General features: G+C 38.8%; 1 protein-coding gene across 2 annotated transcripts in view; it reads right to left on the minus strand.

Moving 5' to 3' along the window:
* Window positions 1-17423, minus strand: part of slc12a5b (solute carrier family 12 member 5b) — a 44866-nt gene that overhangs the window by 10795 nt on the left and 16648 nt on the right. For both annotated transcript variants that reach the window (XM_040008254.1, XM_040008253.1), the window contains exons 2-20: window positions 10415-10518; window positions 10155-10295; window positions 8450-8596; window positions 6824-6878; window positions 6607-6737; window positions 5029-5276; window positions 4727-4938; window positions 4456-4623; window positions 3720-3818; window positions 3545-3602; window positions 2876-3050; window positions 2358-2476; window positions 2156-2254; window positions 1434-1553; window positions 1195-1299; window positions 949-1117; window positions 652-847; window positions 318-487; window positions 49-180 (exon numbers count right to left, since the gene is read on the minus strand). In XM_040008254.1, coding sequence (XP_039864188.1) covers window positions 49-180; window positions 318-487; window positions 652-847; window positions 949-1117; window positions 1195-1299; window positions 1434-1553; window positions 2156-2254; window positions 2358-2476; window positions 2876-3050; window positions 3545-3602; window positions 3720-3818; window positions 4456-4623; window positions 4727-4938; window positions 5029-5276; window positions 6607-6737; window positions 6824-6878; window positions 8450-8596; window positions 10155-10295; window positions 10415-10518 — 2648 coding nt within the window. The remainder of the gene's footprint in view (window positions 1-48; window positions 181-317; window positions 488-651; window positions 848-948; window positions 1118-1194; window positions 1300-1433; window positions 1554-2155; window positions 2255-2357; window positions 2477-2875; window positions 3051-3544; window positions 3603-3719; window positions 3819-4455; window positions 4624-4726; window positions 4939-5028; window positions 5277-6606; window positions 6738-6823; window positions 6879-8449; window positions 8597-10154; window positions 10296-10414; window positions 10519-17423) is intronic.

Below are 17423 nucleotides of genomic sequence, written 5' to 3' on the forward strand. Positions count from 1 at the left end.
GCAGGATTTGTTTGTGAGCTCAGAATATGTGCCAGACAAATCTCTCACCATCTCAACCACTTCCACTACGGCGTCAATGCGCAGGTGATAGAGGAAGGTGATGAGGTCTTTCTTCATCTGGATGCTGTTGTCATCCATCTGAGCTACAGTGAAAATACGCATCTTGCACTTCCTCCACACCTATAGCAAGAAAAAAACCAGATAACGACGTAACCAATGTGCCTCGAAGACAGTGGGTTTTTTTTCCAAACACACTACTATCACACTTAACTTGTGCTCATTTAAGTGAAAAGAATCCACAGTTTCTTGTTCCTCACCTTATGCTGGCGCAAGAGGAAAGGCAGAAGCATTAGCATGCCTCCATCGTGGACAACCCACCACACGTCAATGTGGCCTTCAGTGAAACGCTCTCCATTGGATGGATAGCTGGAAATATTCTTAGGAACCAACAAGGCTATACTGGCTATAGTTGTCTCTCTAACCACCTCTACAGAGGAACAGGAGAAAAGTAACCCGATGGGGGGCAGAGCAAAGGATTACCTATCTTTTTTACCAAACTTTTTCAATGCCCCTGATTTGGTATTTGGTATAATATTTGATGCTGATGTTTATTAACAACTAAGAGAGCTTCTATTTCACTTGATAACTTACCAATGAAGTTCCTAAATTCCTGGTGGCACTCAGGCTGTTTCCAGTTACGGGGCCAGCTGACCATCACCGTGTTGTGCTTCAGACCTCCAAGTCCTCCAACCTGAATCAAGTGGGATGTTCCATCTCTGAGGTTGGAGGAGATGACGACCTGAGTGAAGCCCTTTACTTTCTCTTGCTCCATCAACTTACGCAACGACTGCAGGGACACAGATAGAGGGCAGGCGCAGCTGTTAGAGAAAGTGGCGATTCTTCTGTGCATGCGTCAGAAGTTTAAGTGTGTGTTAAAGAGTAACAGACCTGATCTGCCTTATGAGCTTCAGTGTAATTGTCAAGGAAGGTTCCTTGAACACAGGTGCCAACAATAGTCAGACCCTTCCCAGCTTTTAGCTGATTGGTCAGAGATAGAAGACGAGGCTGCTCGATGTTTTGCTCAGCGTCCATGCTCACTAGGACCAGGATCTGAGGCCTAATAACAAACAAAATCAGTCAGTGATAATCACAGGCAAAAGCCAACCAGCTCTATTAAAGATAGTCTGAGCTGACCTCCAGTTCTTTGTGTGTGGTGGTCCCTCCTCCAGCCTCATCAGAGCAAAGCGAGCAGCACTGAGCGAGATCCCACGTATCCCATCACCCCACTCCTTCTCAGCTCTGTCTCAAAGCACATTAAATTATTAGCTCTGGTCATATCTACAGTATCCAGATACATAAAAAATAGACTACTCTGTGACTTTTATCAAAGAATCCTTTCTCAAATGATCATTGATCAAATTATTATTTCTTACCCACAGAACTCAATGTATTTGTAGATGCAGGTGGCGATGCCCATAGCCACAATTGCATAATACCAGGAACACATGAACATGAGTGATAAGCACAAGCTCATACCCAGGAAAGACAGAGCCCTGCAGGGGACAGGACGTCATGTTTAGTCAAACCCAGAGTTCTGCCAGCTTCACACAACTGGCTGATTAATGGAAACAAGAAATTTTTAAGCTCATCGTGGAAGACAAACACACAAATCCAGAATCTGTCTTTAAGCAGAGCTTAAATCCTCGCACCATATGTGATGAATATCTATGATATCTTTGGGATAGTTAAAGGATTTTATGCATGTTTGAATCACATCTACTGCAAGTATAAACACATTATGTGATACACATCTCTGCCAGTGTTTTCAGTGTTAAAATGATCAACAGGCAATATCAATATGCAAAGAAAAGCAGCAATGTGTCAGCAACAGCACCGAGGAAAAAGACTGCAAACTTAAATATGACTGCAAATGATCCAGTATTTAAAATACATTTTAAAAAAGGATGTGCAAAGCTTTAAATAATAATATATTTTGATATAAATACATAAATTTATATTTGCTACACACAATGAACACCAACATGCATTTTGGTGTGGAAACTCAAAGTACATGTCAAAGTAAATGTAAATTTCAGATTATAAAACAAATGCAAGAGTTTTTAGAAAGCTTTCATACTCTGACCCACAAACTCACCAGTGGTAGAACTTAAATCTGGGTCTCCAGTTTGGGGTCCTCAGCAACGTCTGCAGGGCGCAGGCGAGATTGACGAACATGTAGCACATCAAGAAGAACCTAAAGAAACAGATGAAGGGAAAGACAGAAAACAGAAGAGTAAGAACAAAAACCACAAAAAAGGATCTTAGCTTTAGTTGTTGTGTTTATCGGTGAGCAATACATGGAGAGGATTGGTGCGACTGAATCCAGAGAGGCAATGATGATGCCAATCTCACAGATGCTAGCTGTGAGTAGAAGTGCCCACGTGGGTTCCCCGTTGGCTTTACCGTGCCCAAAGATCTGCAACAACACAAGTGACATACAAATAAATAATGTCATATTTACCAATTAATAATAATTGTGTCTTCAATTTTAGTTTGAGTTTAGTTTCTTTTAGATTAAGTCTTAGTTTTAGTTGTTATAAATTATTGTTGTATGAAGGATATGTTTCGGTTTCAATAAATATGTCTAGTTGTCAGTTTTCACAAGTTCACAAAATAGTGTCAGTTAGTTTTAATTTTTTTATTTTAGTTAACTAAAATGTTTTTCACATCTAGTTTCATTTTTTTGTTTAGTTTTAGTCAACTATAACAGCCTAGAGTGGGGACAAGAATATCTTCAAGTCCCCACAACATTTCTGGCTCAGTTGGAAGCTCTGAGAGGTCTGTATTTAAGACAGAGATAGATTTGTGTACTCACTCTAAGGAAGGGGATGATGCCATCCCTTGAGATGGCCTGGAGGAGACGGGGAGCTCCTGTCAGACTCTGAAGTCCCGCTCCGCAGGTGGAGAAGAAGGAGCCAAATACAATAACCCACGGGGACGGCCATGCCAGCGTACCTATTACAAGGTTGCCACTGACCCCTTCGCCAAACCTGCAGGAACATGAAGACAGAGCTCCTGCGTTAACACAGTGAATGCAAATGTTCGACCGACCTGTGCTCAGTCAGGTACAAACAGTGAACAGCTGAGTTCTGCTAACAGATGACTGAGAGCATCGTTTTAGACTCAGCTGTGATTCAGTGTTTCTGATTTTTACTGAAAATAACTCCTCAGATAAACACAACTGCAAGCAGTCTGAAGCTGTGCTAAATGTTTAATTTTGTAAAGTGTAATGTACTCACTTATTGCTGCACATAGTGAAATGCACTATTATTAAACTGAAGCTACACATTTGTTAAAATTGTTAGCAACCTGTGCAGGTCTGTAATTCCCTACATTCTTCCTTTCTGACTTTTTATTGGGCCTGTCAAACATTTAGCTGTCACACATGTGCCCAGTTTACAATAATATTAAGGCACAAACCTCAAACTACAAACATTTTCTGAGTATAACGGTCCAAAATTAAACTTAATAGAAGTAGAATTACTTGTCTCTTAGGACGACTCCTTCTATACAAGCACCAAACAGCACCACACAGGACATGTCTGGGTAAAAAAAGCTGATAAGGACCACACGACCGAAAAGGTAGAAAAGGTAACAATAACTTGTGAAAAGTTATATTAATGTTTATTTTTAACCGGCCTTGGTTCACTGAAGGATACACACAGTTGACGTGGTGCTAATGGCTGCGATGGTGCCGATAGGGATTGACTTCTGAGCGTCACGCAGATCTCCGGAGCGGTTGGAGCCAGCCATGATACCTTTGAGCAGAAGGTTAAATAATCGGGAGAGTTGTGACTTGATAATATTATAATAATCAGACTCAGGTTTTCAGAGGATATAAATGATATATGTACATAAAACAGAGTATGAGAAGGGTAATTACTAACTTCCACCTTTATGGAATACTAAGCACTTTACTGACTTCAGTCATGTTAAAGGTGCTGTTTTCTTTGGCCACTGGAGGGCAGCAAAAACAAACTGTGAACTCGAGACTGACAGGTCACCAAAAAACAACAACAAACTGGCACGAAGAACTTGTAAGCAAATATTTTCCCATTCATACATCCGGCGAGCATAAAAAAAACCCCATTAACATTTATTTGCAACCACCATCTCTCACACCTGAAAACAAAGTAAACTGTCTAAGTAGAAACTGCTGTCTGCTAAGCAGGAAAGTGGTTAAAGTGGTTAGACAAAGCCAAAACAATTTCTAACATTTCCGAGCAGGCATTAAGAGAACTGCAGGGTCTGGTGCATATTACATGCAGTTATTTGACCCGAGTTAGAGGAGTTTTCCAGACACCTATGATAAAAAACACACACACAAACAAACAAAACAACAAACAAAAAAACAAAGCATAATGGACCTCTTTAGCGTGCCTTCCTGGGACTAACCTGTGACAGATGGGAAATAAATTCCCACCAGCAGAGTGAAGAAGCTGGTGATATCTGCTAGAACATAGCGGTTTGAGCTCGTTGTGGGACTGTCTGGATCCATGTCGGATACAAGTCCACGCTTTTCCAGAATCATCCCTTTCTCCAGATAATTACCAAACAGGTTCTCTGAGAGGAAGAGAGACCAGGTTTAGGAATTTAATCTTTAATACATACTGAACTGTGATTGGCCAAGAACCCAACAGAAGGTGGTTTACACTGAAAAATGTACCTGCCAGGATGCCACTAGTGACCCCTGGAATACCTTGTATCTCTGTAACATTGTTATTGTTGAAGTATTCGTCACAAGTGGCATTGAGGTTCTCCGAATCACAAAAGCTCCTCCACAGTTTGGTGGTGACAGTCTCGTTGTCTATCTCAATGACCTTTGCGCAGACATCATATCCTTTAGAAAGAAGAGTTCGATTTCCCAGCAGACAGACGCTGCAAAGACAACCAGCACAGGGCATACCTGTCACGTAGGATAATTCGACATCATTATGGATTTGTACCAGTGAATAAAGAGTCACTTACGGAAACACAGGGGGGTCAATGGCAGTCTTGATGACTCCAGCATAGACAGACAGAATAGAAAGTATGACACAGGCCAGGAAGACCAGTGCCAACTTATTGACATATTTGACCCCCACAAACACCACCAGTGCCATCAAGCTCAGCACAATAGTGCCATACACTCGCATGTTGTTGAGCAATGCTGCTTCTGCCTCGGGGCCCTCCAGGCCCTCAATCTTAAAGATGGCTGCCTGGGGAACAATATAAATCTGAAAGAGACAAATTAGTGGAGGAAACTGAAAACTTGGACAATACTGGAAAAACACTGCTTGGTCAGATGAGTCTTGATTTATTCTGCAACATTGAGATCTTAGGGTCAGAATTGGGCAACATGAAAGCAACATGCAAACATCAATCCAACCTGCCCTGTATTAAAGTTCAGGCTGCTGCTGCCGCTGCTGGCGGTGCTGTAATAGTGCAAGTATTTTTTGACACACTTTAGTAAATGAATGGACCGTGTCACATCATAAATGATGATAGTGTTTCCATTTTCTGATTGCTGTGTCCAGCAGGATCTCAGAAGACTTAAATCTCAAACTGTTTGGACTCTTTGCGATGTGGTGGAACGGATTTGGATCCTGGATGTGCAGCTAAGAAATCAGCAGCAACTGTGCGATGCTGTGATATCAATATGGACCAAAATCTCAAAGAAATGTTCACAGCATCTTGTTAAATCTTTGCCATGAGGCTAGTCGGTGTTTATAGGTTTATGTTTTTTTTCCTGAGAAATCACATCATCTGTCAGTTTGGCAAAAAGTCAGTCAGCTGCTATGCAGAAACAGGAAAATGTCACCAAATCTCCTCAATTGCATTATTTTTTCAATAATGCAATTTACCTCGCCAAAGCACATTTGTATCATTTTCATAATAATGGAAATAAAGAAAAGAAAACACACTAAAGCAATGAGAATAAAATAAATTAACACATTAAAAAAAAGTTCACTGGGTTAAAAATTACTGTACTATGTGAATGTGAGTTATTTAGTTTAAAGTGAGAGAGTAACCTTGCTTTCCCCCCCCCTGTCCCCTTCTTGCCTGATATCCTTTCATTATCATTTATTGGAACATGTTGTGCGCTAATGATTCCTGTTTTACAGCCAATGTTTGAAGACAATTTAGCCAGAAGATCACAGGTGTAAACAACCAAATAAACAACATGTGGGGTACAGATAGAGTTCAGTGGGTTGAGCGGGCGGCTCATATGCTGAAACGCTTCTGCAGGGGCCCAGATTTCCCACTGAACAATTTCCTGGATGTCATTTCCTCTGTTCTCTTTCCTGCTTTACCTGTCTGCTCTCATGTCCGGTCATAAAAATAATAAAGGCCAAAATACATCTATAAAAAATAATAATGGATCTCTTTTACTTAACTAACACATTAACTACATGACTGAACCAGTAACAGGACCCCAAAACTAACATAACTGGAATTCAGCCTTTATTATCTCCAGATGTGCTTTTCCTGTTATTATATTGCAGGCATATAAGAAAAACATGAAAAGCAATATAAACCTGTCATTTAAAAATTCAATCGACTTACCAGCAGAATTTCAATACAGCCGAGAATGTACATAGCACCCGCAAAAGTGGTGCCCAAGTAGAAGCAGATTCCGACAGCACCGCCAAACTCGGGCCCCAGAGAGCGAGAGATCATGTAGTACGAGCCTCCAGCTGTGAGTCGCAAACACACACAGGGCTCAGCGCACCGCTCTGTTGCACACAAACATACTAATGCATGCCCTCTGATATCCACTCACCTGGTACGACTCCATTTGTCGCAATGGCACTCATGGAGATGGCTGTGAGCATGGTCTGAAAACAGCAGCAGACAACAGGGGGGGGGGGATTACAGGACTCTGAAAGGCAGCAGGTGGGCAAGTCAAATTAAGCAAGACTGACAGGGAGGCTCTGATGAAATGAGGGGATGGTAGAGAAAACATCCAGCAGCACAAAAGTCTGACTCATCTGGTCACGTCGAACCATTCCTCACAGGAATGACTGGTTAGGCACATGCTGTCACTTCAGCTACAGTCTGTTACAGCAGAGCACGGTAGTTAGATACACTTTTACGGTACTTGTCTGTAGTTTAACTCTTTAATATTTGAGTTTAACAGCATACTACTACAGCAACTAGTAGTCCGAGGTTATACTTATAAAGCCCAGACATGATCTATTAGTGATGTCAGTGTGGGTGAAATCAAATGAAATCCAGACATGTCCTTTTAACGCCCCTGAAACTTCCAACAAAGTGCTGGCAAAAATCAGACAAGCCATCAATTTAGGTTTGTTAAACCTTATTTTTAGACACAAACTAATTATAGTAAGATTCCAACGGTCAGTGTCTTCCCTTACTTAAAAGACTTGTTTCCCTTTTTCTTTCTCTAATTTTTTGAAAAACGTTTCATGTAATACATTTTAAGCCCCTTTGTTGATTAAGCCCACATACAGGGAGAAATATGGTGCTGAAAGCCTGTTAGTGGGTTTACTGGCAGAATGCCGTTTATCAGGATTTACTATGTCACCTTCAGCAGCTGCACAATGGAAATCACATTCACACACCCTGTTGTACACTGATCAGAAACAATATTAAAGCCACCTGCCTAATATTTTGCTAGCTCCCCCCTGAACATAGACATGGCATCTGCTTGGTCTGCACAAGTAGCAGAATCTCCGCCTGAAAGACCAGAATCTGCAGTTCCAGTATTGGCCACTTGAGGCTGGGTCCCAGTCAGTTCTCACAGACTTACATATTAAAAAATGTTTAAAACTTTGTTTTAAACATTTAAACATTGTTTTGGGCCTCCAAACATTGTTTCCCTCTTTATAATGACTGAATTATTTATATAAAATATCTGACTAGTGTGATTTTTCAGCTGTAGCCATCAACTTTTGTGGTGTTAGTGCCTTCTAGAGCTTTTTGAGTGGAACTATTTTACGGCTAATATTGCTTTCTCTGTGGTACAGACACTGCACTAAACCTTTGGTGAGTTGAATTCTGCTATTTGTAGTTTGTTACTGTTACTAATTAGCTTGGCTCCAAACAAACAGTATGATAACAACTGGCGGTGGCTGCATTCATCTTTTCTATACCATCTATAGGTCTGCCACAATGTTTAGGTAGGTTGCATGTGACAAATATCCACATGAATAGTTCCCAACAGTTGGATGCACAGTAAGGAGGTATTCGGTATTTTCCTGTCATTGATGTTAGAGTTGTGATATCTCGGTGATCAGTTATAAATGCTTGCAAAACCACTCTTTTTCCAGACTGAGAGGCTAAGTGCCTTTAGTTGACTGATTAATCTTGAACGCTGAACAGCCAGCAGTCAGATCGGCAAGGCTCAGGGCACCCCCACAGTAGGAAATCCTGCAGTTTTACTCACTGTAGAACAACACATGAAGACGATTATAAACGAGCCAAAGACGCCTCCAATCCCAACCATCCATGTCATCCGCAGGAAGAGGATTACCCCAAAAATATTCTGGATACACGGCAAGTACACTCCCATTAGAGTGCCCAGCTGAGGCGCCTGGAAAATACACAAAACAAAATAACAAATTAAAAACTTTATGATACAAAGTGCACTAACTCCTTTTTTCTGGCTAATAAGTCAGTTATTACTTTGTTGTTCAGTCATTCTGTTATTGCATTTATTGTAAGAAAAACAGCTTTTGAAAAAAGTAACACTCCATAATTCATCCCACACCTGTAATTATATCTACCTACAAATATTTGAACTTACACCACAATAGAGGGCAACAAGTCAGGTTTAAACAGGAAACAAATAATTATAATGTAAGTAAATTTAAGTATTGCATAAGTGATTTTAAGAAAAACAAACAATGTTTCCCTGACTTATATTGTAAGTACAGTGTACGTTTTGGCCCATATGATCTTAGGAAGAGAAGACACTCCTTTCCTGTATACTTCTTTTGAAAGTTAGGTTTAAACGGTGATTGTGAAATAAATAAATATGAACGTAGACTTCGCTACATCATTGTAATGTCACATAGACCTGCAAAGTTTAATGGCATTTATTTTTCCTTGTAAGGAGAACAGTCCTTATCAAATTTATGCAAGTACAATAAAAGGACAATCGACTAACAACTGCAGCATAATGAATATTAGATAAAGATGTAAAAAGGCAAGGTTAATCGACTCTGTAATATGGTTCTAAAAAGTGCAGCATTTTTAAAAGATGAGGAAATACTGTTTGTGTCTTTGCAAAATTGCTATGAAATTACACATTAACTAAAATGATTTATGCAGTCCGTAAATTTACTTACACCATAATTGTCAGAGTAAATCATATAGATTTTTACTATTTCTTTTCCATATGGGTACCTTTAAACATTTGTAGGTAAACATAAATTTACTACATTATAATTTAATGTAGTAAATTTCATCTCTGGTGTTAAAAACTGTCCTTGATACTTTTTTTTTCCAATCTTCCATAAAATGATGATAAAGATTTGGATGCAATTTAAAGCTTATTTCCTGTGTTCAAACTGCAACAAAACAATACCGTTCTTTTATGAGGTGTTGAGTGACGCAACACTTGAAGCAGATTAGGAATAAATTTAAGAAAGTAGAAAAATATTGACTCTATTATGAACTTTTACTGATAATTTAAATTAATAAATTATAGTCACTTATATTTAAACATTACTATTGTAATAAAAATGGTTAAACTATGAGAACTCCCAATTTCATTTACCATGTGATTTCACCAGCCTGTATTTAATTCTCTAAACATTTTTATTTTTAAATTTTTTATGTTTTTACATTTTTAAATTTGGACAACCTGAAAAAACAGGTGTGGTCATAATAAAAATATCCTTTATTATGTCCTATATTATTGGATTTGGATTTTTTAATATAAAATTATTAGATACATTTGATTTGACATATATTAATTATTTTCAAATTACATGTAGGGAGTTTGACATTATAGGTATAAATAGTAAAGAATTCCCTGTTTTATGATATTTTCTAATCATATTATATGATAGTATTTTGGCACTTTTACACCTGTTTTTGTTGCTGCAGAGTGAGGTTAAATGGGTCACATATATAACATACTGTACCTTGACAGGTTTTTTAGATGGACGTGACCCGTCCTCATTATTCTCAGCCTCTTCGTGCTCTTTGCTGCCCGTTGGCAGGTTGGAGTAGTTAGCCAGAGTGCTGAGCAGAGAGGAAACCATGGGACTGGTATCCATCTCTTCCTGCAGTGCAGTACAAATATAGGCAAAGTTCAACTTAAAAGCATATACAGTCACATTTCCTTAATAATAACAATTAAGGACAGCAACCTATATTACAGGGCAGTGAAGAGTGTGCCCACCTCAAACAGAGCCATGTTATTGCCATCATACTGCTGGCTCTTATCCATGTTAGTGGCTGCACTGCTGTTGATGAAAGGACTGCTCTCTTTAGGGTTCCCATCTCCTGAAACACAGAAAAGCCAACTGGCACAGTCAAAGTCGAATCTTAAGTCATGTTAATAGCACCACTGTGGGTTTTGACGTGGTGACGTTTTGAACTGAGGCCTCGGGTTAAAGCGTCAGATCCTCATTTATAAAAAAAGCTTAGTTACTCTCAAGAGCATTCCCTGATGGTGTGCTTTGCTTAATTCAGAAAATATGCTACACGTAAAAATCCTTGATTAGTCAAACTGTATGTTGTAACTTATACACCTGTGACCAATAAATGTCAGATTAGTTTAAGATGACACCACCTGCTTTGTGTTTTCTCCTTATTAATGGCAGCACAAACGTGACCACCTGCATTGATGCTAATTAGCTAAGAGAGAAGGGCACAGGAAAGAGAAAGAGAAAGGCTGACAACTTCATGAGAGATGGGAGTGATTTTTTTAAACAGAACCAAAGAGAAGAGACAGTGAAGAGAAAAAGAAAGCTAAAAGACTGAAAAGAAATGTGCAATCACAGCAAAATATCCAAATCTCAGCCAAATCTCCAAAAAATACAGATGCGATGCCAAGATTCACAGCAGCAGATTAAATCCCAGTTTGGCAAGGACTTATTTATTCATTTGTTTTCAATGTTTTAATGTGCAGCCAATGTTCTGCCAAACCACTAGGCAGAGTTGTACATGCAAGTTTTGGTCTTAAATGTTTTATTTGGATTTCCCACACTGCCTTTGAGTTGTCACTTTCAGGGCTGTAAAACAAACATTGTGAGGCTCAGAAATATATTCAAGAATAAATTAAAAGATTCATTATTTAGGTTTTATATCTGGATTTATTTAGTTTAATCAACTGAATCACATTACTATAATTTTTGTTTTTACTTCGGTGCAGAATGTGAGCTTTATGTGGACCAACCTAAGTGTTGTAGAACATGCATTTTATATTTAATAATAATAATAATAAAAATGTGATTCTTATCTAGAGTGGATCTCAGGAAAACTGAGTTTTACCAATGAAGTAGACTTTAGCCAGGAATAGTAATGGATCAAAAGAGCAAAAGCAAACAAAGTCCATCTCTGAAATCTCACTTTGTATCAAACCAGTTTTCCATGTCTTCCCATAATATAAGAACAGACATGGTTACTTTTTTAATAATTTAAAATAATTCCTTCAATCCTTTCTTTAATTCAGAACACATTGAATCTGGGAAGTACTATAATTGAATCATCAAATTATAATAATGATCATGCAAAGTTCCCTTCAGGCTTAATGACTTACAACATAGGTTTTTCTTAATGTTATAAAAATAATTTTAAAACTCAATTTTAAATTCCCAAGCTTGAAAATTTGCAAGCAAACTGTACCAACATACCACTTCCTGAAAAGAAATTACTAAATTCTTTAAATGCGAATAAAAGAAGAAGAGATACTAAAAAAGGAAGACAATGCGGTACACCTGCTCAACTGCTTGTTAATGCAAATATTTAATCAACACATCTGATGGCAGCAACTCGGTTCACTTAGGCATGCAGACGCAGCCAAGATGACCTACTGAAGTTTAAACTGGGCATCAGAAGGGTGAAGAGTGATTTTAGTGGGCTTGAGCTGTTTTGAGCTGATAGGAAGGCAACGAATAACTTTAATAACACTAACAACATCTAAGCATGAAACAGATCAAAACTTAGGCTACATTGTGTATTGTTTCACAAATTTGGAAAACAGAAGAACGGAAAAACATTATCTGGCCAAGTGAGTCTTGATATCTGCTCCAATACTTGAAATGACAGGATCAGGAAAGAATGCTGGTAGCACAGTTACAACAACCTACCTGAGTATTGTTGCTGACCGTGCCCATTTCTTTATGACCACAGTCTTCTGATGACTCTTTTCAACAGGATATTACATCATGTCACAAAGCTCAAACATGACAGTGACTTCACTGGACTCAAACAGCCCCTACAGTCACCAAATCTTAATCTAACAGAGCACCTTTTGGATGTGGTGAAGGAGGAGATTTGCATGATGGATGTGCAGCTGAGAAATCTGCACATCACTGATGCTAGTTAGCTAAGAGATTTTAGTCTATGTTTTAATATGGATCAAAATCTTAGAGGCATGTTTCCAGCTTCCAGAATTAAATCAGTTCTTGAGGCAAAAGGAGTTCCAACCGGTGTGTTTACAGCGTTTACATAATGAAGTGGCTGGCACACACACACACACACACACACACACACACACACACACACACACACACACACACACACACACACACACACACACCCCTCTAATATCTCCTTTTGTCCACTGAGCTCTTTGTTGGAGTCCTTGGCCTGTTTGTTTTCCACTGAGTCACAGATTTTGATGATTTGTGTCTGATCCTTGGAGTTGTTATGCTGCCGGTCATGCAGCTTCAAGGCCAGTTAATAATGTGTCATTTTGTAGCAGCGGAGATTGGCTGAGCCTGCTTTTGCCCCACAAGTCCCAGGAGAGACATTCTTCGAGTGATAGCAGAGGAACACTGACAAGTCACTTCATTACACAAGTGACACGCTAAAAAGTCATATCATTATGGGTCTTTTTTGTTATTTCTAACTCCAGCGGTTATATTAGCATTCTGAAACAATATTAATAATGAGATGAAAAACACATCTTCCGTTCAACATGTGCACGTTGTATTTTCCACAGAAGGTTAGAAGAACACATCAACTAAAATGCCTGCAGCATGAGTGCTCTGTTAATCCCACGAGACCTCTCTACAGATGGACAGGGTTAGAGTGTACAGTGATATCATAAGTCAGTACGATGCATGTTTGTGCAAGTAGAAATGTAATGCATGAATGCATTCCAGCTGATATTAGCATTAATTTTTTATTCACAGCAGGTTAGATTTAGAAATGAATCACAATTTGGGGCAACTGTTTCCCATGACAGAAAATCCTTATTGGAACTTGCATTTAGTCATTTTTATAAAGTTGGACATAATTAGAAAAAAACCTTCCAATGCAGTGGAGACTTCATCTTATGGAGTATGATGAATGGGCAGGAAAACATTTGCATATTTGCCTTCAAAAACTGCTTTGTCTATGAATGGTGCTGAGTAAGTGGTGTGCAGTATTTTTGTCTGTTGCTGTTTTTAACAGCCTTTTCGTTGGAAAGAGCTTCCGGTGCCTGGAAGTAACCAGCGCTGAGATCTGAGAATGAACCACAGAATTAAAATTGGAGGCTGTAAAAACCAAAACAAAGAGGCTATAAATCTTGGTAACACTAAGAGGAATTCAGTGTTGGCTGTTAATTCCTTTGTGTCTGCCTATATTTGTGATTAATTTAACAATGAGTAATAGTCATCAAAAACACTATGAAAAAAACAAACTAAAAGCCCTTAAGCACGGGACTTTTAACAGTTTTTATTTCATTAACGTATAATCATGGCTATAAGCCTTTGAAGGTACAGTCAGATCTTTTACAAAACCTCCTCTTGATAGTCACAAAGAAGGACATAAGTGACCTTTGGAACAAACTTAAATTTACGCTTAAATTTAGGTTTTTTGCACACGCTTTTCGCTACTCCAGAATCCCACACCTCCTGCATAACAAGTCATATTTTTCACATAATGCCTGTTGATGGCATTTTAAGGCCCGTTTCAGTCATGGAGAACCACTTGATGTGAAAGCATGCAACTGCACAGTTAAATAAGCAATACAATCAAGTCGACTCTTCCGATTCCCCAAGCTGCAACAGTATGATACACCAATCGTTAAAGCAAAGTGAAGAGTCAAATGCCAGCACATAATGCACATAATCCCTTGCACAGTGGGCCACTGTCCTAAAGACGTGTTGCCTGTCACACTGGATTAGAAAACATTTTGGTTGTAAATTGTTAAATTTTTATATGTCTTTTTCTGTGCCTAAACACAACATGTTCAAGTCCATTCTTCCTTCTGGACGTCTTTAATGTGGACTACTCCAGTAAAAAAAAACCCACTGTGGTTAAACACGGAGAACTATCCCAGACTGTGCAGATGTCTAATTAAGATGACTTTGTTACCAGGTGTTGTGACGTTAAGCTTCATGCTGCAATTCTGTTTATTTCCACTTATGGTTGTGGTTTATGTTTATGTTTATGTTAAATCCAACCACCTCAGTATTCTGTAATCCACCAGGATTTTTAAATCTGCATTTAAAGCTTGTTTCTGCTCTTGGCTTAGAAAAAAAAAATCTATTTAATAATGTTTTACTTAAGGCCTTTGTGTGTGTTAGCATGTGTGGGTGACGTGTTTTGCATAAATTTTTTTATACTTTTCTATTTCCTGCTGCTTTGTGTGCCATTCTGCTCTTTGCCTCATCTGGTAAACCTTAAAGAACTAAAAGTGTGTCACGTTTGAGTCACGGTCTTTGGTCTTTGTTCTCTATCATGTCCTTAAATGAACAGCTCTAAAATATTTCCAAGCTACATGTCAGAAACAGCAAGGGCACAAGGGATGGATGCCCTGACCATGGGATGAATATCCTTTACTGCATTTTTGGGCTATTAAATTTGCTTGTTTTCTTTTCATTTTGATACTCTGCTTTTTGTCTTTGCTTTTCTTTTCCAAAACTATTTTCATATATATACAGCTTAACTTCTTCCACCGTTGTAGTGCGTGACAAATCCAAAAGTCAACTAAAATACATTTGCAAGCCGCAGAAATTAAACTTTTGATATTACTGTCCTCAGATTAGTCACATTTCCCTCCAAATCCTTCCCCTGTCGTCGACCAACTGTGTCATGCATGGCTGCTAAAAAAACTGATCTATAGCATGTTTTTCTGTCACAAAGTTTCTTTATTTTTGCACATGCTGCAGCTTTTTCTTTTAAGTTCTGCAAGCACTATTATTTTAGGAGAGCTGTTGAAATGCTCACAGAATAGAACATATCACAAAGGTTAAGCAGAGGACAGGTTTCTGTAGCTTTTCAAACATCTTGATTGCTTTTCTTATGGAGCACTATTGGCTGTTTTGATGATCCCTTAATTTTCTTTCTGATACCATTCTGATGAAATTTTTAGCTACTTTGGTTAATTTAAATATTTGGAAACTAAGTCCAGGTGTGCTTGCCTTTTGTGCAATTTAGAAAATGTCAGCATGCTATCATGCTACACTAAGATGCTAACTTCAGCTCTTTAGCAAGCTAACTAGCTGCAATGGTGATTTAGCGCAGAGTACTCACTCAGAGCTGTTCAGATGGTTCAGATTTGTTGAGCAACAGAAAGTTGTTTAATACTTCAAGGTATGCCTCTTATGCCCGAGGGTGCACATACTAGGGGATTACTATCTGTCTGCTCAGTAATCCTAAGGTAGGACACTGTTCTTTACCTCTTTTGAAAAATCCTCCTACCCAAAGGACAAAGCTCCACTTTCCATATGAGGACTCAGTTGTGTAGAACGCAGAAGCAGAACTCAGACGTAATTTCACTAAATGTTTCAGACATACATTCACTGTCATTTGGTCAATGACATGTAATGCTAATACTTCAGTAATTGCAAACACTCCCTAATGGGTGATAGATACAATCAGTTGCAATGTTTATTCTGATGATAGACCAGTACTTGGTGTCTCAGTGATGGTGTGGGCTCTGTAGAAAAGCAGCTAACCCTAGCTTTTAACAAATGGTGGTAACTGACACAAATTTCTGACTCGGTAGTAGAGTTGTTGCAATTAATTTTCTTTTGATGGATTAGCTGCTTCCTAATCCATTAACAGCCATGTTTAACACCTGAGATGTTCTTGGAATTGCCGAAATAGGAGAGCTCAGGGCCTCTTATGTTATGACTGGCTTAGGAACTTCCAAATGGATAGAAAGATTAAGCCTCTACTACATTGGAGGTTGACCTATAGTGTAACAGGCGTTCTTCACTGAGAGATGATCACATTATTTCATTTTCATCACAGTGCCCCTTTTATCAAATATCCCTTGGAATATATCATTCATTTTCAGATTTTACTCGTGGTTCACAAAGCCTTTAATGGTACTGCAACTGCTTGCACAAAGTGTGAGCCTCACTAATCCTAAATGTCAGTGCACATCAGTTTTATTGGTGGACAATTGAGTGGCTGTAGCTCAGGAGGAGAGCAGGTCCTCTGCTAAGCGGAAGGTTGATGGTTCCATCCTTGGTTGTTCCAGTCTGCATGCCAATTGTCATTGAGCAAGGTACTAACACCAAGTATTGCTCTTCAGTTCATCCACTGGAGTGTGAATGTTGGCTAGAAATCCCATAAGCATAAAAAAAGCATATTGTATCGGGTGCTCAGGTAGAGCAGGAGCAGGCTGTTAGGTACCCGGAGGCGCGTGGACAGCGGTTAGGTCAAAACCGCCAGTCCGTTTACAATCATTCAGTCTGGTAGAAATTAGCTTCAGTTCTTTAATGTTTCATTGCACGTTGTATTTCAGTGATACACAGCACAGGACAAATTTGCAGATTGCAGTTCACGTTGTCGTGATTCAGAAGAATCAGTTGTTTTCAGAAGCGACCTCAGTCAGTCAGTCTGACAACTGAGTAATCCTTTTGGTCTCGCTCTGTCTGAAGATTTTTGTTTGAGCTTGAAAATGGTTACAAGTTAAAGCTTGACACTAGGGCAGGGCAATATGGCCAAAAATATTTATCACGATATATATTTGAAAATTTGCGATAACGATATAACTGCCGATATAATTAATGCGAGACAAAATACTTTACAACTCCACAAGTTTATTAGTGCAAAAAAACCCCATCAATGTATTTTCAGTTAAACAAGCAGCTGTTTTTTATGTGCATTAAAGCTATATAAAAATTTAACAGTGCAAATGCAAATTCCTGGCTGACAGTTCAACCAAAAGGCATTTCCAGTTGAAATTGGCCGACATATCCTCAGCATAACCATGTAAAATATCCACAAAACTTAAACAG

This window comes from Simochromis diagramma, unplaced genomic scaffold (genome assembly GCF_900408965.1).
Source record: "Simochromis diagramma unplaced genomic scaffold, fSimDia1.1 OVJJ01000545.1, whole genome shotgun sequence".
NCBI classification, from domain to species: Eukaryota; Metazoa; Chordata; class Actinopteri; order Cichliformes; family Cichlidae; genus Simochromis; species Simochromis diagramma.